At 40.4% G+C, this 26,021-nt stretch overlaps 2 protein-coding genes across 4 annotated transcripts in view; both read right to left on the bottom strand.

The window, feature by feature from the left end:
• The window catches only part of LOC129823789 (polyamine-transporting ATPase 13A3-like), a 36,799-nt gene extending 21,439 nt beyond the window's left edge, over positions 1-15,360 (bottom strand). For all 3 annotated transcript variants that reach the window (XM_055882762.1, XM_055882761.1, XM_055882760.1), the window contains exons 1-9: positions 15,027-15,360; positions 5,169-5,245; positions 4,577-4,753; positions 2,811-2,990; positions 2,486-2,556; positions 2,236-2,319; positions 1,690-1,759; positions 1,030-1,164; positions 164-236 (exon numbers count right to left, since the gene is read on the bottom strand). In XM_055882762.1, the coding sequence (XP_055738737.1) occupies positions 164-236; positions 1,030-1,164; positions 1,690-1,759; positions 2,236-2,319; positions 2,486-2,556; positions 2,811-2,990; positions 4,577-4,753; positions 5,169-5,219 (841 nt within the window). In that variant the 5' untranslated portion in view covers positions 5,220-5,245; positions 15,027-15,360. The remainder of the gene's footprint in view (positions 1-163; positions 237-1,029; positions 1,165-1,689; positions 1,760-2,235; positions 2,320-2,485; positions 2,557-2,810; positions 2,991-4,576; positions 4,754-5,168; positions 5,246-15,026) is intronic.
• A 6,294-nt stretch (positions 15,361-21,654) lies between these two features.
• LOC129823790 (nucleolin-like) lies at positions 21,655-25,800 on the bottom strand. Its single transcript, XM_055882763.1, has 13 exons — positions 25,679-25,800; positions 25,256-25,316; positions 24,972-25,028; positions 24,769-24,852; positions 24,552-24,675; positions 24,310-24,446; positions 24,084-24,210; positions 23,839-23,981; positions 23,498-23,627; positions 23,187-23,323; positions 22,935-23,061; positions 22,638-22,849; positions 21,655-21,998 (listed from the first exon to the last, which is right to left on the bottom strand). The coding sequence occupies exons 1-13, from the start codon at positions 25,694-25,696 to the stop codon at positions 21,958-21,960; spliced, it is 1,398 nt and encodes a 465-aa protein (XP_055738738.1). The 5' UTR covers positions 25,697-25,800; the 3' UTR covers positions 21,655-21,957.
• Positions 25,801-26,021: the final 221 nt, after the last annotated feature.

Raw genomic sequence — 26,021 nt, forward strand, 5'->3', positions numbered from 1 at the left:
TTGTCAACCATTATCAAATACACATAATCAATGTAATACTTCAAAAGTGTAACCGAAACAATGGAAAGGAGGAAGCTACTAATAAAATGCAATTGTAGATGAATAATAATGAATACACTACATTCATCTCTATAGAGCCAGTCTTATCAGGCCTGTTACATACCGAGCGTCCCTCTGCACACTGAGACACGTACAATACTGTGGGTCGCCACCATGTCATGCAGCATGATGTATTGCTGTAAGCAGAGAAAAAGAGAATCCATTAAAATAAACATAAGCTAAACAACACAGAAGTAATCTATTAAAAACAAAAAAATATGTTTTAAGTGAGAATTGGTTTGAACCCGAAAAAATGAAATTCACGAGCACCACAATGCCTATTCCACCCATGCTCTACCAAGGTTTTCCAGCACCACAATGCCTATTCCACCCATGCTCTACCAAGGTTTTCCAGCACCACAATGCCTATTCCACCCATGCTCTACCAAGGTTTTCCAGCACCACAATGCCTATTCCACCCATGCTCTACCAAGGTTTTCCAGCACCACAATGCCTATTGGACCCATGCTCTACCAAGGCTTTCCAGCACACAGCTTTGACCTACTACAGTAGCTATGTTGGTATTGTACTTCAAACTATGTGTAGGCAGGTTGCTTAGGATTCAACCCTTCTCCTATATGATGGTAGGGAGATTTGAAGTTAACGCTAGCCCCCCCCCCCCACCACCACCACAATAATAACTATTCTGTCAATGCCAAGGAACGAGTAACATTTAACTTCGACAACTCAGATTGAAAGGCAACATGGCTGCCACTTCCGCTACCCCCCTCGCCCCCCCTACCTGATTCCGTTCTTGTAAAGAGTGTGTGAAAAATTATGATTTGCACTGTTTGAATTGTTTTGGTATGCATTTTTTACACTTCAGACTGGATAATGTTGACTCTTGACAGTCACCCACTGAGTAGTTATTGTTTGCATTGACTGTTGCAGATTTGTTTCTTTAGTGCTTAGTCTAGGACGATCACCCACCTTCTTGACGGTGTACAGCGAGGTAGCTATGGATATGACAGACATGAAGACTATGGCAGCGGCGTAGTAGTAATACTGTTCAATGCTCCACAGAATCACGCTGAAGAGCTGGAATATGTAGAACGGATTCAGGACCTGAGGATGAAAGAATTAATATGGGAAAAAAGTGGGAAATTATTGAGCTAGTTTCATCCTATGCAGCTTTATTGTCAAATTTATGATTGTTTTATTGTTATTTAATGGATTGTTATTATCAGATGAGTCATTGGAAAATAAGCAGCGTTTACTCTAAGGCAGTGGTTCCCAACACCGGTCCTTGGGTATCCCCAACAGTACATATTTTTTATTGTAGCCCCGGACAAGCACACCTGATTCAACTTGTCAACAAATCTTCAGGCCCTCAATGAGTTGAATCAGGTACGTTTGTCCGGGGGCTACAACACAAATATGTGTGCTGTTGGGTGTACTCGAGGACTGGAGTTGGGAACCACTGCTCTAAGGTACAGTAGTTATTCCTAGCCATGTGACCTGACCCGTAAAAACTATGGGGCCTAGTTGAAGACTATAAATAGGCTCCAGGGTTTTTCCAGATCAGCTGATCAAGAAAAACTCCAGGTCATTCTTGTTGTTGTGTGAGAGAAGATGTATCCAGTAACCTACCTCTTTTATGAGTAGCTTGAACACAGATGGCACTCTAACTGCTATCTCATTCAATTCAAAGAACAGTCTCCTGTTGAAACCGGATTAGAAACCATTAGCATTTTTGCCAGATTTCTCACACGCCAAAGGGCCAAAGTGTTCAAATACCGGTATGCACTGTATGCTTGTGCCGACTAGCCAGTCTTAGCTGTACATTCAGAGATAAATTCCAACATTCAAAAGAGGCGTTGGCCCCAATGAGATTCAAGAACAGGTGGTGTGTGTAATAGTGCCTGTAGGAACAGGGATGATTATGCCTATGTGTAAGGTAGAGGTGCAGCAGAGGAGGCTGGTGGGAGGAGCTATAGGAGGAAGGGGCTCATTGTAATGGCTGGAATGGAATAAATGGAAAGGTATTAAACACAAACATATGGAAACCACGTTTGACTCCATTCCTTTCATGCCATTTTGGCCATTACAATGAGCATGTCCTCCTATAGCTCCTCCCACTGGTCTCTTCTTATGTACTGTGTATGGAAGTAGAGAGTTGTGGGTAATGTAGGCTACCTGTAGTCCTGAAGTAGTTTGCTGAGACCAGAGCTGTGGTCAGTGTGGATGCTGGAACAAGTCACCCTGACATCCTCCAAACCTCTAGAAGAGCAGCACACACAGTCACCTCCATGGTAATACTGTATACTTACCACCTTTCATATAAGGATGATAGAGAATGTCCATGTTTTAAAAGTAGCTGGACAATTACACATGTATGGGGGTTACTGAAGTCTTACGTAATGTGATTTTGCAATAGGGCTCTTACTTAAACACTTCAAAATTCTGAAGCAGATCATTCCAGTAGTATTTTGTGCTGTGGTGGGTGAAGTAGCAAACCTGATAGAAAGAGAGATGTAGTCAGAAAACCAAGCAATGTTCAGAAATCAACAGAGGCCTTTGGATCTGTATCCATCACTTCATGCGTCTCAATAATCTTGGATACCTTCCTTCCCTTGTGTCCTTTCCTCCAGGACCAATGATCTGTAAATTTCACCCATCAGTTGTCTTGAAGCAAAGGACATGAAGGGAGAGAGCCATTCAAGACAACTGGGACAGTGTTTGTTAATGAATATCAGAGGCCATTGCCTTACCTGAACTGGCTGGATATGGATGTATTTTCCCTGATGTTCATCTTGGAGGGCACTGAAGGAGTGTATACTGTCCCCATTAGGTATGTGCAGAGGGCTTAGGAGATCGACACCGTCAAAGGGTCTCTTTCCAGGGGCTAGCATCACATGTACCTTGGCCCGGAACCACCTCCTAAACTCGTCCTGTTAGAATTGAACCAATGTCAAGTCATCCAGTTAACATTGTCCCCAGGATAAATTGCGCACAGCACATGGACTTCGAGCTTGGGGAGGATGTGAAAACCATCCATTTGATGCTGTAAGACAGTGATATTAGTGATTAAGCAGACTGACTCCTCAGTAGAGAATTGGTTATTGTAAATTACAATTTGTAATGTAGTCTCAAGCCAATGTTATCTTTACTGTTACTTAGGGCAGAGTAGTTTTTTTTGTTTTTTTTTTGGGGGGGGGGGGGGGGGGGGGGGGGGGTAGATCAGCTTTAATATTGCGGATAGATTGTAGCTTCCATCAATGTAATTGTCTGCATAATTTCCAATCTCCCATATATTTATGGGGTATAGATATACCCCAGTATCTGGAGCATCAGCATTTGTGGGTTCGATTACAGGCTCAAAATGGCCAGAAACAAATAACTTTCTTCAAAAACTCAGTCTATTCTTGTTCATCTTCAGTTTCTTAGCCATTTCTCACATGGAATAGCCTTAATTTCTCAGAACAAGAATAGACTGACGACTTTAAGAAGAAAGGTCTTTGTTTCTGGCCATGTTGAGCCTATAATCGAACCCACAAATGCTGATGCTCCAGATACTCAACTACTCTAAAGAAGGCCAGTTTTATTGCTTCTTTAAATCAGGACAACTGTTTTCAGCTGTGCAAACATAACTGCAAACGGGTTTTTAATGATCAATTAGCCTTTTAAATTTATAAACTTGGATTAGCTAACACAACGTGCCATTGGAACACAGGAGTGATGGTTGCTGATAATGGGCCTCTGTACGCATATGTAGATATTCCATAAAACATCAGCCGTTTCCAGCTACAATACAAGTAATTTACAACATTAACAATGTCTACACTGTATTTCTGATCAATTTGATGTTATTTTAATGAAAAAAAAAAGTGTTTTTCTTTCAAAAACAAGGATATTTCTAAGTGACCCCAAACTTTTGAACAGTAGTGTACATACATACATACATACTCACATATGTATATATAAACATGCATACATACATATCTTTTAAAAATATATTTTATAATTTCCCACAAATCCTACCACCCCTCCCCTAATTTGAGTAAACAACAACACTTAGGCTTCTGCTTCCAGCTTTATACGTACTATATACATTTTACGGGCACAATCTATTTTACAGTAGTTATATTTTGTTTGTTTTTAGTTCTGGCTTTCCTCTATTTCTGATGTTCATCCAGTTGTATTTGCTATATTTTTTTAACTGTGCTATATTTGACAACATTTTTACAGACACAGTATATTTTACATGTGTTATCTTGTTATTAGTCCCACCCTTCAGCTCCATTCAATCCATCTCATCTAACACCATCCACATTGGATTTCTATTTGCTATATATTTTTCATCTGTGCTGTGATGTTTCACAAAAGTTATGAACCTTTCTGATCTCATAGTTTCTACAGATTGTAAATTAAAGATACCATTTTTTTTGCTAAAAGTTTTATTATATTATGGATCGACTGACTAGGACTTTCAAATCACCCAGTGAAAGGTTATCTTTGGTGAGTAAGATTAGTATACCGTGGATCTTAGCAGCAGTGTCTGGGCCTCCCTGATGAAGGGGGTCCGTGTGCAGGTCCCTCTCACTCCCCACTCAGGTAGCCAGTAGAGCACCAGAAGCAGCAGCCCCCCGGTGCACACCGCCCCAACGGCCACCAGAACCATCTTCCAGGGGCACGGCCGGTAACCCCACACCTCCTATAGATACACAATGAGATTGTGGCACATGTTGGGTCAGAGAGCAACATTTGTCTATAACACCTCTTGGATGGAAGCTCAGCTACTCTAGCCCCTACCCCAGGCACTTCTTAAAGGACCCGCCCCTTTTCAATTTTCACCTAAAATGACATACCCAAATCTAAGGAAGTATTAGATCAATATTAGCTAGCTATATCACGCCACCTGCTAGGCTATGCTAGCGCAGCGGTAATCAGTATGGTATATACACAAGGCTAAGCCTAGATGGTCTTTCACTATATATGCTTACACGTAGTATCCAATCATCTCTGATCTACATAAAGACCCTAGCTGGGCCCTAGGGGTAGGATCTTGGCTCTTGACGGAGTTATGCATACATAGGCATGCATGATATGGTGTTTGTTCAGTCACTCACCATCTCGTCCTCCAGACCCTGGTTGATGATCTTCACGTCTTTCTTTTCCATCCTGTCAGAAGTGTTTAAAGGTCTCACTGAAACAACAGGGAACATCTTACTCAGCGTCTTGGAATTGTTTGGCATTGTAAATATTCCTGTTTGGGTAGCATGTTGGATTTTGTCTCGTTATGTTTGAATTGAAGCTGCGGTATTTGACTTGAAACCAAAGGATCCGAAAACCTGTTCTCCCTTGGCACTATCACCTTTGCCTGCGGCAGTTTAGGCCCGGGATGCTGTCAAGCCCTTTTTGACAAATGCGCGGGTTTAATGTGCTATACATTGCAAGATGGCGCCGAGAGAGATGGCAGCTTCACTTCAAGTCCTTAGGAAACTGTGGAGTATTCTTTTTAAATGTATTATTTTTTACATTGTTGACCCAGAAAACCTTAAGTGTTATTACATACAGCCAGGAAGAACTATTGGATATCAGACAGACGTCAACTTACCAGCACAACCAGCACTACAACCAGGAATACGACTTTCCCAAAGCAGATCCCAGGATATTTGAACTGATTCCAGAGGCCGACCCAAAACAACACCGTCAGAGGAGAGGGTGCAGGAGCGGTCTTCTAGTGAGGCTTTGGATGCGCGCAAACCACCCACCGCTTCCGAGTATATTACTAGCTAATGTCCAGTCCCTAGTTAACAAACTAGACGAAATTATGGCAAGAGTTGCTTTCCAAAGAGATATCCGGGATTGTAACATACTCTGTTTCACGGGTGACATGGCTAGCTGGGGACATACTGTCGGAGTCCGTACAGCCAACGGGATTTTCAGTGCATTACCCCGCCCTTCTGGTAAGAAGAAGGGCGTGGGTGTATGTTTCATAATTAACGACTCATGGTGTAATTGTAACAACATACAAGAACTCAAGTCCTTTTGTTCACCTGACATAGAATTCCTTACAAATCAAATGCCGACCGTATTATCTCCCAAGAGAACTCTCCTCGGTTATCGTCACAGCCGTGTATATCCCCCCGCAAGCGGATACCAAGACGGCCGTCAAGGAACTTCACTGGACTTCATGCAAACTGGAAACCATATATCCTAAGGCTGCATTTATTGTAGCTGGGGATTTTAACAAAGCTAATCTGAGAACAATACCTAAATTCTATCAGCATATCAATTGCAGTACACGAGCGAGTAACACACTCGACCACTGCTTCTCTAACTTCCGCGATGCATACAAGGCCCTCCCCCGCCCTACTTTTGGCAAATCCCCTCCCCTCCTATAGGCAGAAACTAAAGCAGGAAGCATCCGTGCTTAGGTCTATCCAACGCTGGTCTGACCAATCGGATCCCATGCTTCAAGATTGCTTCGATCAGGTGGACTGGGATATGTTCCGGGTAGCCTCAGACAATAATATTGACGTATACGCTGACTCAGTGAGCGAGTTTATAAGGAAGTGTATTGGAGATGTTGTACCCACTGTGACTATTAAAACCTTCCCTAACCAGAAACCGTGGATTGATGGCAGCATTCGTGCAAAACTGAAAGCACGTACCACCACATTTAATCATGGCAACGCGACTGGAAACATGACCGAATACATACAGTGTAGTTATTACCTCCTTAAGGCAATCAAACAAGCAAAGCATCAGTATAGAGACAAAGTGGAGTCGCAATTCAACAGCTCAAATATGAGACATATGTGGCAGGGTCTACAGACAATCACGGATTACAAAAAGAAAACCAGCCCAGTCGCGGACGTCGACGTCTGGCTCCCAGAAAGATTAAACAAATTCTTTGTGCGCTTTGAGGACAATACAGTGCCACCGACACAGCCCGATAACAAAGACCGTGGGCTCTCCTTCTCCGTGGCTGACGTGAATAAAACATTTAAACGTGTTAACCCTCGCAAGGCTGCCGGCCCAGACGTCATCCCTAGTCACATCCTCAGAGCATGCGCAGACCAGCTGGCTGGTGTGTTTACGGACATATTCAATCAATCCCTATCCCAGTCTGCTGTCCCTACCATTGTTCCTGCTCCCAAGAAAGCTAAATGACTAGGGTTGCAAAGGGTCCGTAACTTCCTGAATTTTTCCGGAAATCTTCTACGGGGAGTAACTTCTCTAGGGTAGGGGGCAGCGTTCGGAATTTTGGATGAAATGCATGCCCAAATTAAACTGCCTGTTTCTCGGGCCCTGAAGATATGATATGCATATAACTGATAGATTTGGATAGAAAACACTCTAAAGTTTCCAAAACTGTTACAATAGTGTCAATAGTGTGAGTATAACAGAACTGATTTGGCAGGCGAAAACCTGAGAAAAATCCAATCAGGAAGTTGTTTTGTTTTTTGTTTTTGTAGTTTTCTATTCAATGCCATTACAGTATCCATTGACTTAGGACTCAACTTGCAGTTTCTATGCCTTCCACTAGATGTCAACAGTCTTTAGAAAGTGTTTCAGTCTTGTATTCTGAAAAATGAGGAAGTAAGAGCAGACTGAATGAGTGGACCCTAAAGTTTCACGGAGCTTTTTCCTGCGCACAACCGAGAGAGTGCGTTTCTTGTTTACATTTTATATTGACGACGTTATTGTCCGGTTTAAATATTATTGATTATTTAGGCTAAAAACAACCTGAGGTTTGAATATAAACATCATTTGACATGTTTCTATGAACTTTACGAATACAATTTGGATTTTTTTGTCTTCCTGTTTTGACTGCGTTTGAGCCTGTGGATTACTGAAGAAAACACGCGAACAAAACTGAGGTTTTTGGGTATAAAGAGACTGTATCTAACAAAAGGAATATTTATTGAGTAAACGAATGTCTGCTGAGTGCAACCATATGAAGATCATCAAAGGTAAGGGATTAATTTTATCTCTATTTCTAAATTGTGTAACTGTTCTATCTGTCTGGCTACTGTTTGTAATGATTTGTCTAGTGGGCTATGTTCTCAAATAATCGTAAGGTATGCTTTCGCCGTAAAGCATTTTTTAAATCTGACACCGTGGTTGGATTTACAAGCAGTTAATCTTTAAACCTATGTAAAATATGTTTTGTTTTCTGAATTTTTATAATGAGTATTTCTGTATTTGAATTAGGCACCCAGCAGTTTCACTGGCTGTTGAAGAGGTGGGACGCTACCATCTCACGTGCCCAAGAGAGGTTAAGCCCTGGAATTTGGGGAAATTTGCTTAAATTAATCGAATAAGATTGCTTATAACAGTGAACCTTTTTTGTGGGATACACAAGGCAATTCAAGGTCTTGTGGCATATCTTGGTTAAACTATCCCCAATGCAATGGGGTCGCAACCATCTGCATGCAGTGCATTATTCCATCACATGTGCAGTGTACTCCTCCATCACATGTACAGCTGATTCGCAAGATCTTGCACACTAATGAGATGCTATTGAGCCCACACTACTACACTGTCTGAGCCAAGGACTACATGCTTTCTGGTAAGTTTTAATTACAATACTGGGTGGGGTGAATATATCTTATATGACATACATTATTTTTTGTTAACGAGTAAATAGTAGCCTACAGCAAAGTGTGTTTAAATAATTTCTAACTTGTGGGTTTTAGCTTGCTTGAGCCTGCTAACTGAGGAGTGTTAATTCACCTGTTTCCATACATGTTTCATTTTAAAACATTTATCTTACAAAGGAGTTGTTTTAATCTAATTGCTTAACTATTTATCTGTACATGGAATTGTATTTGTTGTTTTTTTACTCATTTTTTTCTAATCTTTACAGGAAAATGCTGTAACGGAATTCTTCGTCCTCCTCTGACGAGGCGTAAGAAATGTCGGACCAAGATGCAGCGTAGTGAGTATCCATTTTAATCGGAATACTTGAAACAAACAAACAAAATAACGAATAAACGAACGAAGACGAAACAGTCCCGTAAAGTGACAATACAAACACAGGAACACAGTAACATTCACCCACAACTCACAATACAAAACAGGCTACCTAAATATGGTTACCAATCAGAGACAACAACTAACACCTGCCTCTGATTGAGAACCATATCAGGCCAAACACATAGAAATAGACAAACTAGACATACAACATAGAATGCCCACTCAGATCACACCCTGACCAAACAAAACATAGAATCATACAAAGCAAACTATGGTCAGGGCGTGACAAATGCCACGGGCACTATCTGATGTGTGGAGACATTTCACTGCAGCTAATGTAGAAGGAAAAGTTGTGTACATTTGCAAATACTGTTCCAAATCATATGTGAAAAATGCAACAAAGATGCAGAATCATCTGGCCAAGTGTATAAAGTGCTCACATCACACCCATTGTCTGTGCTGCTCATGAATTGAATCTGCTCCTCAAGGACATCATGGCACTGAAAACAATGGATACACTCTACAAGAGAGCCAAGGAAATGGTTAGGTATGTGAAGGGTCATCAAGTTATAGCAGCAATCTACCTCACCAAGCAAAGTGAGAAGAATAAGATCACCACATTGAAGCTGCACAGCAACACCCGTTGGGGTGGTGTTGTCATCCTCATGTTTGACAGTCTCCTGGAGGGGAAGGAGTCTCTCCAAGAAATGGCCATATCACAGTCTGCCGATATGGACAGGCCCATCAAGAGGATCCTCCTGGATGATGTATTTTGGGAGAGAGTGGTACCTATAGCAGTAGCCATTGCATGGATTGAGGGAGACAATGCCATCCTGTCTGATGTTCAGACTCTGCTTGCAGATGTAAGAGAATAAATCTGTACTGCCCTGCCCACTTCACTGTTGCTCCAAGCAGAGGAAACTTCAGTTCTGAAATACATCAAAAGGCGTGAAGACTACTACTGCCTGAAGCTCATACATGCCGCAGCGTACATGTTGGACCCCAAGTATGCTGGCAAGAGCATCCTGTCTGGTGCAGAGACCAACAAAGCCTATGGTGTCATCACTACCGTGTCTCACCACCTTGGCCTGGATGAGGGCAAGGTTCTTGGCAGTCTGGCGAAGTACACTTCCAAGCAAGGTCTTAGGGATGGAGATGCAATATGGCAGTCGTGCCAACATATCGCATCAGCCACCTGGTGGAAGGGACTTTGTGGATCTGAGGCTCTTTCCCTTGTTGCCTCCATCATCCTCCAAATCCCACCAACATCAGCCGCGTCAGAGCGCAACTGGTCCTTGTTTGGGAACACACGCCAAAGCATGCAACAGGCTGACCAATACAAGGGTCGAAAAATTGGTCGCCATCCGGGCAAATTTGAGGCTTTTTGAGCCTGACAACGAGCCATCCTCAACAAGGTTGGAAAGTGACAGTGAAGATGAGGCCTCAGAGTCTGATGTTGAAGAGGTGGACATTGAGGAGGTCCAGGGAGAAGACATGGAAGCCTGAGAGAAAGGCAACCATTTTTTTAATATTTTCTTTTACAGATGTACAGATGTATGATGAAAACGTTTTTGGGAGATGCGATGGATCATTGGGGATCATTCAATATTCTCTTTCTTTTGTTGGTCAGTGAAATCATCCCATGTGAAGAATCATCATGAAGTGCTTTGAGAGATCTAGAAGCATAAGCATTTCGCTACACTCACAATAACATCTGCTAACCATGTGCATGTGACCAATAAAATTTTATTTGAATAACTAACATTATTGACTGACTGAAACTAATCTCAGACCTCCATTAAGAAAGGCTGTCAGCTCTTCAACCCTGTCTGTGTCAATAAAGATGAATGGGTTCAGGACACCTACGCCTCGCTCTCAGAAAGCTCAACACCTTTTTTGCCCGTTTAGAGGAAAACAGAGCTGCCAACGTGGGCCACGCCGCTCACGAGGACTGTGTGTACTCTGGATCTTTTGACACAACTGTCTTGTGAAGAGGGCACGACAAGTCCTCAACTGGCAGCTTCATTAAATAATACCCACAGAACACCAATCTCAAAGTCAACAGTGAAGAGGTGACTCCGGGACGCTGGCCTTCAGGCAGAGTTGCAAAGAAAAAGCCATATCTCAGACTGGCCAATAAAAATAAAAGATTAAGATGGGCAAAAGAACACAGACATCAGACAGAGGAACTCTGCCTAGAAGGCCAGGATCCCAGCGTCGCCTCTTCGCTGTTGACGTTGAGACTGGTGTTTTGCGGGTACTATTTAATGAAGCTGCCAGTTGAAGACTTGTGAGGCGTCTGTTTCTCAAACTAGACACTAATGTACTTGTCCTCTTGCTCAGTTGTGCACCGGGGCCTCCCACTCCTCTTTCTATTCTGGTTAGAGCCAGTTAGCGCTGTTCTGTGAAGGAAGTAGTACACAGTGTTGTACGAGATCTTCAGTTTCTTGGCAATTTCTCGCATGGAATAGCCTTCATTTCTCAGAACAAGAATAGACTGACGAGTTTCAGAAGAAAGATCTTTGTTTTTGGCCATTTTGAACCTGTAATCGAACCCACAAATGCTGATGCTCCAGATACTCGTCTGAAGAAGGCCAGTTTTATTGCTTCTTTAAATCAGGACAACAGTTTTCAGCTGTGCTAACATAATTGCAAAAGGGTTTCCTAATGATCAGTTATTCTTAAAATTATAAACTTGGATTAGCTAACAACGTGATATTGGAACACAGGAGTGATGGTTGCTGATAATGGGCCTCTGTATGCCTATGTAGATATTACATAAAAATCTGCCGTTTTCAGCTACAATAGTAATTTACAACATTAACAATGTCTACACTGTATTTCTGATCAATTTGATGTTATTTTAAAATGGACCAAAAATTAGCTTTTCTTTCAAAAACAAGGAAATGTCTAAGTGACCCCAAACTTTTAAAAAGTAGTGTACATATATATTTATATTCCGGACTCTGACATCGCTCGTTCTGACATGTCTTAATTTCTTGTTCTTTCTTTCGTTTTTTTGTTTTTGGATTATGTGTGTATTGTTATTGTATTGCTAAATATTGCTGCATTGTTGGAGATAGAAACATAAGCATTTCCCTGCACCTGCGATAACATCTGCAAAACGCTGTATGCAACCAATAAACATAGATTTTCATAAAGATGTTGCAGCTTGTACATTTTGCATTCCATCAAGAAGAGGTTTTAAGTTGACGCCCTACTTCCTCATACCAGAGGGAACATGGTTCAAGTAGGCTGGAGAGAGGTAACACTGTCTTAACCAATCACGATAGTAACAACAAAATCATATAGTTGGTGTGAAGAGAACATGTAAAATGAGAGGACTTTTGGTGTAAACATTCTAACAGTGAAAAGGGTGTTTTTCCTAGCTTCTTTACATTTAGTTGATGATTAGTCAGCTCTTCTTTACAAACACCAACTACCAACAATAAAGGCAGGCTTTTGGCAGTGGAAGAAGCTTGAAAGAATGTAAAACACACTACTTAAGATATTGTCACCTTCTTCCTTACTAAAAGCTGGTGACCTTTGCCTAAAAGTGATATCCTCTTTTTTCTGTCTTGTTCAAGACCTGACTCTTCTGTTCGGTCATTTCATTTAGTCAACATTAAGCATTTCTTCTGAAATAGTGGACCATTCTGCATCAGAAGCATTTTTAACTATATTTTAAGGCTGGATGTGCTCAATCACAATACACTAACTATAGTAAGGAGAAAATGACTCCAAATGTCACTTAAATGGTGATCTGTGTGAATCCTGACTACATTTTTGTTTAATTTACGATTCACAGTCAAAACATTATCAAATACATTGTATAAAGCCCCTTTTACATCAGTCGTTGTCAGTCCAAGTGCTTTACAGATACCCAGCCTAAAACCCCATTGAGCAAGCAATACAGAAGCAGAAGCACTGTGGCCAGGAAAAACTCCCTAGTTGGCAGGAACATACAGTAGGAAGAAACCTAAAGAGGAACCAGGCACCGAGGGGTGGTCAGCCCTCTTCGGACTTTTCCAGGTAGACATTTAATTTAAAGAAATGTTAAACATTTTATTGAACCTTTATTTAACTAGGCAAGTCACTTAAGAACAAAATCTTATTTACAATGACGGCCTACCCTGGCCAAACCCGGACAACGCTGGGCCAATTGTGCGCCGCCCTATGGGACTCCCAATCACGGCCGGATGTGATACATCCTGGATATGAACCAGGGACTGTAGTGACGCCTCTTGCACTGAGATGCAGTGCCTTAGACCGCTGAGTACATGTGGCCATTAAGGCCAGATTGCTTTTCAAGATGTTCAAAAGTTCATAGATGACCAGCAGGGCCAGATAATAACCATAATGGCTATAGAGCGTGCAAACTTTTCACGACCATTAAGGTCGGGTTAGGGTTCTAAGTATATAGCCTACAAAAGAAGGGGACCTTTGGCTGGTGAGGTTTTGTGCATTTGCCTATAACTTATTATAAGTTACGTGAACATGCAACTAATAACTGATCAAAAACCATGTCTACTACCCTGATTTGATAAGAGATGGACTTCCAACTTTATTTCACCAGTAAAAGTAACAGTAGGGTAATTCCACCAATTTGGTGTAACTTGGTCAAAAAAAACATTTGTTTAACATTCTGTCATAAAGAACCCATGTTCAACTTTACACAATAAGGTTACATTTTTAAAAAATGACTAGAGTAAGTGCCAAATAAAGTAACAGGCTTGATGATGTCTTCTTAAATAAGCCATAAATCCCCTTGTGATAAGGGGAATGGAAGCTTGTTGTGTGCAACAGGGAGTGGCAATTGAATGCATAACTTCACAAAAAAATGAAACTGTTAAAACATTTCTAGCCTGTCAATCTATGGGTAACAGGGTTGATATTTTATGCTCGACCCACTCAGTTTTCCACCACAAAACACCAGTACATTGCCAAAAAGAGTAGAACCAGTGTTTACTCTATGATTTCACTATTAGATGTTTCTTTTGAAAAGAACATGTATATTTTTATTTTATTTATTTAACCTTTATTTTACTTGGTTAAGAACAAGTTCTTATTTACACGGCCTAGGAACAGGGGGGTTAACTGCCTTGTTCAGGGGAAGAGGAAGGAATAGCTTCACCATATTAAAATGATAGTTCAGTTCACCTAACAGGGTTGACCTTAAAATGAGGGACAGACATAAATGAACGACTAATCACATGAAATTAATAATAAATCTTCAGAAATGACTTTGTCAGAGCAATAAAATAGCATGGGCTTTACAATGATGGTGAACTTGGAGACAGATGGGGATTCAAATATTCCTAGAAGTGACACAGGGTTGGAGGGACAAGCCTTTATTCATATAAAAAATATACTTTCTTGAGTTATCCATGAGGTCTATAATAAAGGGCACTTCATTTAATATAACAGGCTTGGTGCACAATTTGTACTTAAAATATCAAAGAGACGCAAAAGTCACTCTTTTCGTGGAACGACCCAGCAGTAATGGTGGTCTACTACGTTACAGTAGGAGCTAATACCAACCACTTTAAATCTAGCAGTCACTTTCACTAGTTATTGTACACACCAGTCACTGTTAGGGGCAAAAGTGTTTATTTTTGTGTCTATTATTTAAAATTGTTTCAAGTAAAATAATAAACATTATCATCGTAATTTCTAGACAATTTGTAATCTATTTTAAAAACCCATTCAATAAAGTATTTGAAAGTCCACACATGGTAAATACTGAGTTTAGAGAAATATTTACAATTAGGTTACTTCACTACTGGTATATCCCACACAAGAAAAGTTAGAGCTTTCTGGATTCCTTGCACGACAGTTAGAGTGTAACGTTATCTGTTCAAACATTCCCCAATAGTACATGCTACAGTTGTAACGTTGTAACAGAGCTGTATGACGTAAGACAACATGTTTTTATCTCGCTGGGTCTTGTTATATGTTCGATATTATTTTTTTTATTTCTAAACATTTAAAATACTCACCAGAACCCTCTGGCCTCTTGCTGTCAGAAATCACTCATATTGCGGGAAAAATACGGATTCAGAATTTCACCGCGCACAAATGTCTTCTACAATTTATGTGGCCTGTAAAGTGTCCACAGAAAGGGCGCGTGTGCAATATTGACAATGTGCTGTGGTATATTCCATGCGCGTACAGACCGTCCGAAACTGGTTCATTCACGACCATTGAGGAGGAAGTGAAAAACAGGATGTGAGGACACATTTTGCGTACGCCTATATTCTCCCATTATCTTATTATTTCCTATCGCCGTCAAACCCCTCTGAGATAGTTAAAACCAGACGGAAGAGGAAGCGAGAAGTCCCTTACCATTTTTTCTGGTTCATTTACAGTCAGTTGTCGCGTTCAAGACAACTGGGAACTCGGGGAAAAAAGGTGGTCCGATTGACCCAAATCGTTTTGAACGGTCATCCAACTCGGAATTTCACGTCGAAAATTCGGGCGTTTCTAGAGCTCATACTTTCCGACCTGAAAATCACTGACATCATAGGATATTACCTCGTTTTTTCCGAGTTCCCAGTTGTCTTGAAAGCACCATATGACCACGTTTACATGCATACCAGTATTCTGTTTTTGAGTTGATGCATATATGTAATCCTATTTACAATAACCCGAATAAGCTCATATACCCCGGTTTTGAGAAACCTGAATAAAATGACTGGGATATGCTTCTCTTTGATAGGATACTGTGGCATGTAAACCGTTTACTGTTGTTTTTCGCGGTCTGCACGGGCTGTTTCGCATAGCAGGCTATCACCTTTGAAGTTCAGACGGAAACAGTAATAGTTGGAATAGTAACTGAAGTCTGGACACTGACTCTAGGCCTTACATGTAGCCTATAATAATATTAACTCCTGTAGAATGAAGTGTTTCTTGCCGTAAAATGTCAGCTTTGTCTCGTGAACAGGAGTGGAGAAATTGTATTTATTTCTTCCATCTTGAGAAAATGTGAACGTGTGCTTAGGGACCTTGTTATGTAGCCTAACCCTGATTTTATTTTCCAGCTACATAAAAGCTGAGAGTAGTTCACTTTAAACCAAAATATGCATCCAAGACAAACTGAAATACTATCATTTTCAAGGCGTTTCATTTCCTTAAAACCGGTCAGCGTCTCCACTCCACGAGAGAAGCAGAAATTAAAGAGAAAACTTGACCAATGTCAACTAGATTGTTGATTATGCATCCATTCTATTGATTTCTGACATCATTCTGGTGAGCGTGGCTTTATTTAATATTCTAGAGCACCAGGTAATGACAGAAGATATGCTGCATGTATCTAATTATAAACAAGTTGACTAACAAATAGCCCACCTAATGTCGGAAATTATAAGCAGAAAAATAGCTAAATGACTGCTATCCCTAGGCAAATTATGAATATTCTGTTTATTCATGGGTACCACAGGAATACTGGTGAGCGGGATATCAAAGGGGCATGTAAACATCTTATCCTGAATACGACCTTAAAGGTGCACTATGCAGAAATCACTTCGCCATTTCCTGTTTGCTAAAATTCTAATTTCAGTTTATGTGACAAACAAGCAAGTATAGTGTGGAGAATCATTGTACCATCTATACTGCTGTGAAGTATAATTTCCATAACCAAAAATATTGTATTTTCAGCTGTTTGAAACTGGTATACAAAACCTAAAGAACGGGAAGCATAGAAATTGCACACATAGAACAGATCTACCGCTTTTTAGACTTGCTTTCAATGAGAATGATAGATCTATAACTCACATATGTGAATTTGGTCAGATCACCCAAAAAGTTACATATTGCAGCTTTAACCGGGATATGAGCTATTATCCGGAATACTGTGTGCATGTAAACGTGGTCAATGAAGTAGGTAGACCAGACCCAGCTGCTATGCATTGGTGTCTATGTGAGAGTCACCCCTTAATAACTTTTTACTGTAGTCGGCTAAATCAGGGTAACACAGAGTGATTCTTGGTGGTCTTAAACAAATCTACTTTGAAACAAAAGTATACACCTCACACACATGGTTATGGGCTTTAAAAAAAGAAGAAACCTGTACCATGTCAGATATAGAGTTTAAATGTATTCCATTTTGAGATTGCATCCCAATATTCCACTTTATATACATCACAGAAGACTGAAATATAACAAAACTGTTTGACATAGACACACCAGATTTTCATCTGTTTTTTAAAAATAATCTTTATTTAATTATTAAAAATATTATTACCATTCCACCCATGAGGCCAAAGAGGGCTCTTTTGGTCATTGACTCCAGCAAAGGGATTATATATATATATATATATATATATATATATATATATGGAAACTTTTTTTTCCAATGGTAAACAACCTGAGTAAGACATCTTAATTTATCCACCATCTTTGGTTAAAACAGACCTCAAAGACTGGGCTTGCATCATCCATCTCAATGTGTTACATCTACTTGCATGCAAGATTTTTCTGTTGGGGGGAAATAAGAAAATGTTCCAATTCATTCTGAAATCTTTCTTCCATCGGTTTACACTACCCTATCATGCCTATCCAAGAGATGGCAGTGTTCTACAACATTTAACCATGACCTAAAATCGACTGATATCAAATAACAATGTGTGTAATATTCCAATCATTACGGTCACATCACGTACATTTTACACCAGGTTGGACATTTTTGACTAAGAAAACATTAGCAAAATGGGCACCTACTGAAAACCTACAGTATATATATATACAGTATATACTGAACAAAAACATACATGCTACATGCAACAATTTCAACAATGTTACTGAGTTACAGTTCATATAAGGAAATCAGTCAATTGAAATAAATTATTTGGGCCCTAATCTATGGATTTCACATGACTGGGCAGGGATGCAGCCATGGCGCAGCCACCTACGTAGGAGCCAGGCCCACCCACTGGGGAGCCAGGCCCATCCACTGGGGAGCCAGGCCCACCCACTGGGGAGCCAGGCCCATCCACTGGGGAGCCAGGCCCATCCACTGGGGAGCCAGGCCCATCCACTGGGGAGCCAGGCCCAGCAAATAAGAATACGTTTTTCCCTACAAAAGGGCTTTATTACAGACTAACCGGTGCCCCCGCACATTGACTCTGTACCGGTACCACCTGTATATAGCCTCGCTACTGTTATTTTCACTGTCATTTTACTGTTTTTTAAAATGTCTTTACTTATCTATTGTTTACCTAATACCAATTTTTTATTTAAAAATTGCACTGTTGGTTAGGGCTTGTAAGTAAGCATTTCACTGTAAGGTGTTGTATTCGGCGCACATGACAAATACATTTTGATTTGATTTGATAAATACTCAGTTTCATCAGTTGTCCGGCTGGCTGGTCTCAGATGATCCCACAGGTGAAGAAGCCGGATGTGGAGGCCCTGGGATGGCATGGTTACATGTGGTCTGCTGCTATGAGCCCGGTTGGATGTACGGCCAAATTCTCTAAAACGACATTGGAGACGGCTTATGGTCAAGAAATTAACATTCAATTCTCTGGCAACAGCTCTGTTGGACATTCCTGCAGTCAGCATCCCAATTGCATGCTCCCTCAAAACTTGAGATATCTGTCGCATTGTGTTGTGTGACAAAACTGCACAAATTAGAGTTGCCTTTTATTGTCCCCCAGCACAAGGTGCACCTGTGTAATGATCATGCTGTTTAATCAGCTTATTGATATGACACACCTGTCAAGTGGATGGATTAACTTGGCAAAGGAGAAATGCTCACTAACAGGGTAGTAAAAATAAATAAGCTTTTTGTGCTATTGGAAATTTCAGGGATCTTTTATTTCAGCTTATGAAACACGGGATCGACACTTTACATGTTGCATTTATATTTTTGTTCAGTATGTATATAAATGTACAGTACCAGTCAAAAGTTTGGACACACCTACTCATTGAATGGTTTTTCTTTATTTTTTCTATTTTCTACATTGTAGAATAATAGTGAAGAAATCAAAACTATGAAATAACACATATGGAATCATGTAGTAACCAATTTTATTTTGAACAAATAAAAATATAATTTATATTTGAGATTCTTCAAAGTAGCCACCCTTTGCCTTGATGACAGCGTTGACACTTTTGGCATTATCTCAACCAGCTTCATAAGGAATGGTTTTCCAACAGTATTGAAGGAGTTCCCACATATGCTGAGCACTTGTTGGATGCTTTTCCTTTACTCTGCGTTCCAACTCATCTCAATTGGGTTGAGGTCGGGTGATTGTGGAGGCCAGGTCATCGGATGCAGCATCATCACTCTCCTTCTTGGTCAAATAGCCCTTACACAGTCTGGAGGTGTGTTTTGGGTCATTGTCCTGTTGAAAAATAAATTATAGTCTTACTAAGCGCAAACAAGATGGGATGGCGTATCACTGCAGAATGCTGTGAACCATGGTGGTTAAGTGTGCCTTGAATTCTAAATAAATCAGTGTCACCAACAAAGCACCACCACACCATCACACCTCCTCCTGCATGCTTCACGGTGGGAACCACACATGCAGAGATCATCCGTTAACCTACTCTGCGTCTCACAAAGACACGGCGGTTGGAACCAAAAATCTCAAATTTGGACTCATCTCACCAAAGGACAGATTTCCACCAGTCTAATGTTCATTGCTCGTGTTTCTTGGCCCAAGCAAGTCTCTTATTATTGGTGTCCTTTAATAGTGGTTTCTTAGCAGCAATTCAACCATGAAGGCCTGATTCACGCAATCTCCTCTGAACAGTTGATGTTGAGATGTGTCTGTTACTTGAACTCTGTGAAGCATTTATTTGGGCTGCAATTTCTGAGGCTGACAACTCTAATGAACTTATCCTCTGCAGCAGAAGTAACTCTGGGTCTTCCTTTCCTGTGGCGGTCCTCATGAAAGCCAGTTTCATCATAGCGCTGGATGGTTTTTGCAACTGCACTTGAAGAAACTATTAAAATTCATGAAATTTTCCGGATTGACTGACCTTCATGTCTTAAAGTAATGATGGACTGTCATTTCTCTTTGCTTATTTGAGCTGTTCTTGCCATTATATGGAATTGGTTCTTTTACCAAATAGGGCTATCTTCTGTTTACCACCCCTACCTTGTCGCAACACAACTGATTGGCTCAAATGCATTAAGGAAAGAAATACTACAAATGAACTTTTAACAAGGAACACCTATTAATTGAAATGCATTCCAGGTGACTACCTCATGAAGCTGGTTGAGAGAATGCCAAGAGTGTGCAAAGCTGTCAAGGCAAAGGTTGGCTACTTTGAATAATCTTAAATATAAAACATGATTTAACACTTTTTTGTTTACTACTTTATTCCATATGTGTTAATTTACTTGTGATCCCTTCACCACTATTCTACAATGTAGAAAATAGTAAAAATAAAAACCCTTGAATGAGCAGGTGTCCAAACGTTTGACTGGTACTGTATATATGGGTGATTTCGTGGAAAAGTTAACCTGAAGCAGTACAAAGAAAGTTGTCATTTCCAAATGAAACCATGTTCATAATTATCCTTAAAAGCCCAATTGGTTTCTCTCTTTTCATTGTCAGTATCCTTTTTCAAGGTTAGAATTACATTCAAATCATTTAGCAGACACTCTTATCCAGAGCGACTTACAATACCGTAACGGTTGTGGATTTGGACATTTCTGTATCATATCTTAGCTTCAAACGCTCGTTCATTCACCAAATGTTGTGTGCTTGTTCTGAGCTAGTCTTCAGACTTTCACTGAAGCAACAGCTGATATCTTGAAAATATGTTCTAGCTAAGCTTCTTGGAAAATATGCTAAAATGTGTCTCTCATACATGGCAGTACTGTTCTTTTGATAAAACACAACTTTCTATCAATTATCTGTAATTGGTCCAGCAGTGTCCTTTTAAAAAGAAAGCCCCTCAAAATATACTGACTTCATTCAGTGTCTAGAGAAGTGGACTGTCACTCAGTATAGGCAATCTAAATAGCATATTTCAGTTTTGAATACAAATTAAATTCTGGTCTACATTCATTCTGGTAAAGTAAACTTCTCATACACAGTAAGTGTACAAAACACCAGGAACACCCTAATATTGAGCACCCCCTTTTTGTCCTCAGAATAGCCTCAATATGTCAGGGCATGGACTCTACAAGGTGGCGAAAATTTTCCACAGGGATGCTGGCCCATGTTGACTCCAATGCTTCCCACAGATGTCAAGTTGGCTGGATGTCCATTGGGCGGTGGACCATTCTTGATCCACACAGGAAACTGCAGAGCGTGAAAAACCCAACAGTGTTGCAATTCTTGACAAAAAAAGTGCACCTGGCACCTACTACCATACCCCGTTTTGAGTCTGTTCTTGCCCATTCACCCTCTGAATGCCACACATACACAATCCATGTCTCAATGCTTAAAAATCCTTCTTTAACCTGTCTCCCCTTCATTTACACTGATTGAAGGATTTAACAAGTGATCATAGACTGACCAGGTGAAAGCTATGTCATGGAAAGAGCAGGTGTTCCTAAATGTTTTGTACACTGTACATTATTTTATTTTTTTAAGAATTTGTCTCAAACAAAACACAAGCTCCCCCAAAAAAGACAGACAAAATAATCATAGAAAAAAACTGAAAATCTGAAATTTGGGGACCTTTTAATTGCCCAGTCTTCAATAAAGTCTTTACATGAAATTAACAATTAAAAAGGTACACTAAAGTAAAACAGACAAAAACGTTACATGTACAGTACAATGTGTCAGACATTTCATCGTTATGTATGAACAACGTGGTAGAATCTTTTCACATAAATCTCTAAACAAATTGGTTTGTTTCTTATAATCGTTTGGTACCCATCACAAACTTGCCAGGAAATGTAGACGTTGAATTAGAGCTGTTGCAGCAGTCCATTGTTATTATAAAAATTTAAAAAAGCACCTTCCTTTACTTCTTTTCTGTCCTCTTTCCGCCGCCACTACCTCTGCCTAAAAAACAACAAACGAAAGCATCTTACAACGTTGGTAGAATTGTTGGTAGATACAAGTGGAGTAAAGAGAATACATCAAGTATGAAGTATCAATTGACATGTTCTCATCAGTTTTTGCAACTTCAATTCAACCTACATCAACCCTCCCCTAAAAATCTGAACTTATCACAAGGGGCCACAGTGGCGCTTGTATCTGCTTACCCACATCCATACCCACACAAGCAGTAAGAGTTGGCCCTAGCCTTTTGGGGGCCCCAAGAAAAATTCTGTTCATGGAAAATATATTTCACAGTGGTTTAAGATGTTAAGATGGTACAATCATTCTCTACGCTATACTTACTAGCTTTTGCATAATGCATCTTTAATTTCCTGACATTTTGCCATGGGGCGGCGAGAAATGTTCACAGTCCCCCCCCCATAAGTTTAGATAGCTGGCCGCTGGACAAAATTGACCATAAAAAAAAAAAAAGACATAATAGAAAAACATCCGACACAACCAAATTGCACCTTGTGTATTCTATCACTAACGCTCAACAGTAAATTGAGACCCCGGCTGAGGTCCTCCTGGTGGAAATTGATCTACGGGCCTACAAAAGGCGGGCCACCAGTTAACCATCCCTGACCTAGATGATCTCACCTCCTCGTCCACCCCTGCCTCCAGAGCCACCTCTAGCTCCGGGTTTCCCTCCGTAACGCCTGTTGGAGCCCGCTCCTTCTCCACGAGGTCCTCTTTCACCCGGGGGTTTGGCATAGACCAGGGTCACCTTGCTCCCATCAATCTGAAGGTCTGCCATGGTATCCTTGACAGCCTTACAGACCTCTGGGCTCTCAAAGTCCACAAAGCCAAACCTTAAGAAGTGGCCAACTGTGAGTATTCAAAGGACATCAACAACGTAAAAATGTGATTTGAAGGGGGACAATTTTCACCACATACCCTCTAGATATGCCAGTCTCCTTGTCTTTGGTGACTCGAGCTTCAATGGCACCTTCAAAGACACCTTTCAAAGTCTCCTCACTGGTCTCGTTGGCAAGATTCCTGACCATCAACGTCTTTGAAGGAACTACAAGAGAACACACACACATTACAGAAGTATGCATGATCACACAGCCAAACAACTTCAAATGATTCGCCAACCAATTCTCTGCGATGAGACGTTCATTAGGCAAGTCTAATAGTAATATTTACCAGAGTTCCCTTTGCCACCTTCTGGCCCCTTCTGGCTGAACTCTACTCTGATGGCTCTTCCACTAATCTCTTTGTTTAACGATGATTCCAGGGCTTCTTTGGCATCTTCCACACTTTCAAACTGAATCAAGGCATGACTTTTGAAAGAAAAAGGCCCAATTGTCACAATTTAATTATTTCCAGTCAGAACATGAAATTAATCACATGAATACTTAAATCATTTAATAAAAATAAATGCAATTTGATGGTGTTCAACATTTTCAATAGAGCTCAACAAAGCAGATGCAGTAACAACATACGCCTTCACTCACCCTCTTGGTTTACCATTGCTCTGTAGTATCTTGACACTGACTGCTTTGAGAAAGATTTCCTTTAGGGCCTCCTCTTTTGTAGAGTAAGCAAGTTTGGTCACCAGTAATTTGTTATTTGGTGTGGCCTCAGCTTTGGAACAGAACATATGAGAACATGTTAACTTCATTCACTTTTCAGAGAACTATGATAAACAAGATGTCAACTAATCACTGAATTACAACATACTTTAATCTTGAAGATGCTAACGAACAGCATGACTAGCCATATAGCTAGCTATTCAAGTACCTTGCACTTCTACAGTAATTGAATTCCCATTGACCTAATTTCTTTCCATCTTTACCTGGAGCTTTGATTATTTTTTGTTGTTGGCTCTTTTCTCCCAAAAAGTCAATAACAATTACACGGCCTTGGACATCAATCCCCTGCTTCTCCTCCAGCACTTTCTCAGCAGTGGCCTCCGTTTTGAACTCTATGTAGGCAATTCTGTCACAACGAAATGGATGCAATAGACGTGTTTAGAACAGAATCCTGGGATAGACATAACTAGCCATTTCACATAAATATCAAATGGACACTGCATCTCACCCTTTGCTTGGGGCGCCAATGCCTCCAGGAAACCTGATTTCGACAGCCGTGTCAAAGACTTTCTTCAAGTCCTCTTTTGTTGCTGCAAATGGGATATTCTTGACAAACAAGGTCCTGGCATCTTTAGCTGTGAGGAAAAAGACTGTCACTACATGGAAATCAATCAATTCTAGAAATGACAAATATAACAGTAGCAAGGATAACTCACTCAAGATGAGACTAGTACCTTTTTTGTCATGTACTGTGGGGTCTTTGACCTTGGCCTTGGCTAGCCTCATCTTTCGGTCCAGGATCTTCTCCCCATTCAGCTCAAGGGCTTTTGTTAAGTTTTCCTCGGTGTAAAAGTTGACATATGCAAATTTCCTATAGAATGCACAAAAACATGGGGAAGAAACTGTATCATGAAGAAATCTACAAACATTTGTAGAGGTTAAGTTTAAGCAGTGCATAAAATTGCCAAGTACTCACTTTGTAATGTCCACTTGAATATCCTGAAACAACAGACTATGTGTTGTGAAAAAGTTTGCCAAGGCATCATTAATTTCCTCCACTTTCTTGGATGTGTTCAAGCTTCCAACAAAAAGACAAAAACCTAAAAATAAAAAACAAGATGCATGTCAGCACACTGAAACCATCACATCGCTCAAACAGAGGGGGTGATATTTACGGCTGTTCACAATCGTACCATCATTAATGCACTTTGTTTTCTTCGCTGGAGAAGTCTCATCCTCTGCTTCCGCTTTTCTCTTTACTGGGGCTGCTGCAACAGCTGGAGAGAAATACAGACATGTATTAAAACACTATTCCATAGATGCCCTGATGAAAAATAACTAATGGGTGACATCTGGCAAATATTGGTTACAATTCCGTTCTGTTCTTTGACCTCACCCTGGACTTGAACCTTTTCCGCATCACCAGTTGTGTCCACCTGTTCCACTTCTGAAACTACACAAACAATATTCATTGACATTGGAAATACCTACTGAATTTAAAAACATTGTTTTGCATTTAAGGAATTTCATATGAACATTATCACCATTCCAATTAGGCTACATGTTGGGACTTGATGTCATACGCAGATATACCGTCTACGCTTCTTACCACCCCTCAAAGCATTTGTTACCTGGGGCAAATCATTTTATTTATTGCCAAAGTTACACTGGCCCACTTACCAGAGTTATTGTCTTCACTGATCTTTCCAGTTTTCTTTTTAGAGGTCTTTAATTGGGTTGACTATAAAACATTTTGGGGGAATGAACGTTTCAGTACATTGCAAGTCATGGTGTGGACTTTGGTGATTGGTTAATAATCGTCAATCAAACAGAACAGGCCAATACTGAGCATTCGAAATAGATACATTATAACTCATTACGTTGAACACGTTTCAAGTAAATTGTGATACAAAGTTGCTAATTAAACATTCCATGAACACACAGTTAGGCAGAGTAACATCGGAGTTCAGCAATAGCTACCTAACGTTAACTTAGCTAATTAGCTAGCGTTCAACAATGTCATTTCACGTGTGGCCGTGTGAGACTAACTGCAGTGAGCCAGTTCGCCATTAATAATAAGTATATTTTAGATGTCATTCTTACTTTGCCTGACTTCGCCATGTTTTCTGCTATCTTTTCTTTCTGCTAATGTTGCTGTACAGCGAACACGACTGTTAACATGTGCGGAGCAGCGATTAAATTCTTTCTTTCCCAGCATGCAAGTTGACCTAACGCCCGGATATGGTTTGAAATTTTGACGGGGATATTTGGTATACTTGGAACGTCCCTACGGCTATTAAGGTTAATAAGTAAGGATTGTGCCTTTGAATCAGATGTGTAGTGCTAGGGCAAAAAACAAAACGTGCAACCCTTGGGGCCCCCAGGATCGAGTTTCGGAAACACTGGATTAGGGTAGTGTAGGGGTTAAGGGTTTTTAGTTAAATAA

This window comes from Salvelinus fontinalis, chromosome 26 (assembly GCF_029448725.1).
Source record: "Salvelinus fontinalis isolate EN_2023a chromosome 26, ASM2944872v1, whole genome shotgun sequence".
NCBI classification, from domain to species: domain Eukaryota; kingdom Metazoa; phylum Chordata; class Actinopteri; order Salmoniformes; family Salmonidae; genus Salvelinus; species Salvelinus fontinalis.

Bases quoted from the DNA above. Each gene is read 5' to 3' on its own strand.
- LOC129823790 (XM_055882763.1), bottom strand. The intron at 24,676-24,768 runs GTACGATTGTGA...TTTTATTTTTAG, and splicing joins AACAAAGTGCATTAATGATG to GTTTTTGTCTTTTTGTTGGA. The intron at 24,447-24,551 runs GTGAGTACTTGG...TGCATTCTATAG, and splicing joins ATTCAAGTGGACATTACAAA to GAAATTTGCATATGTCAACT.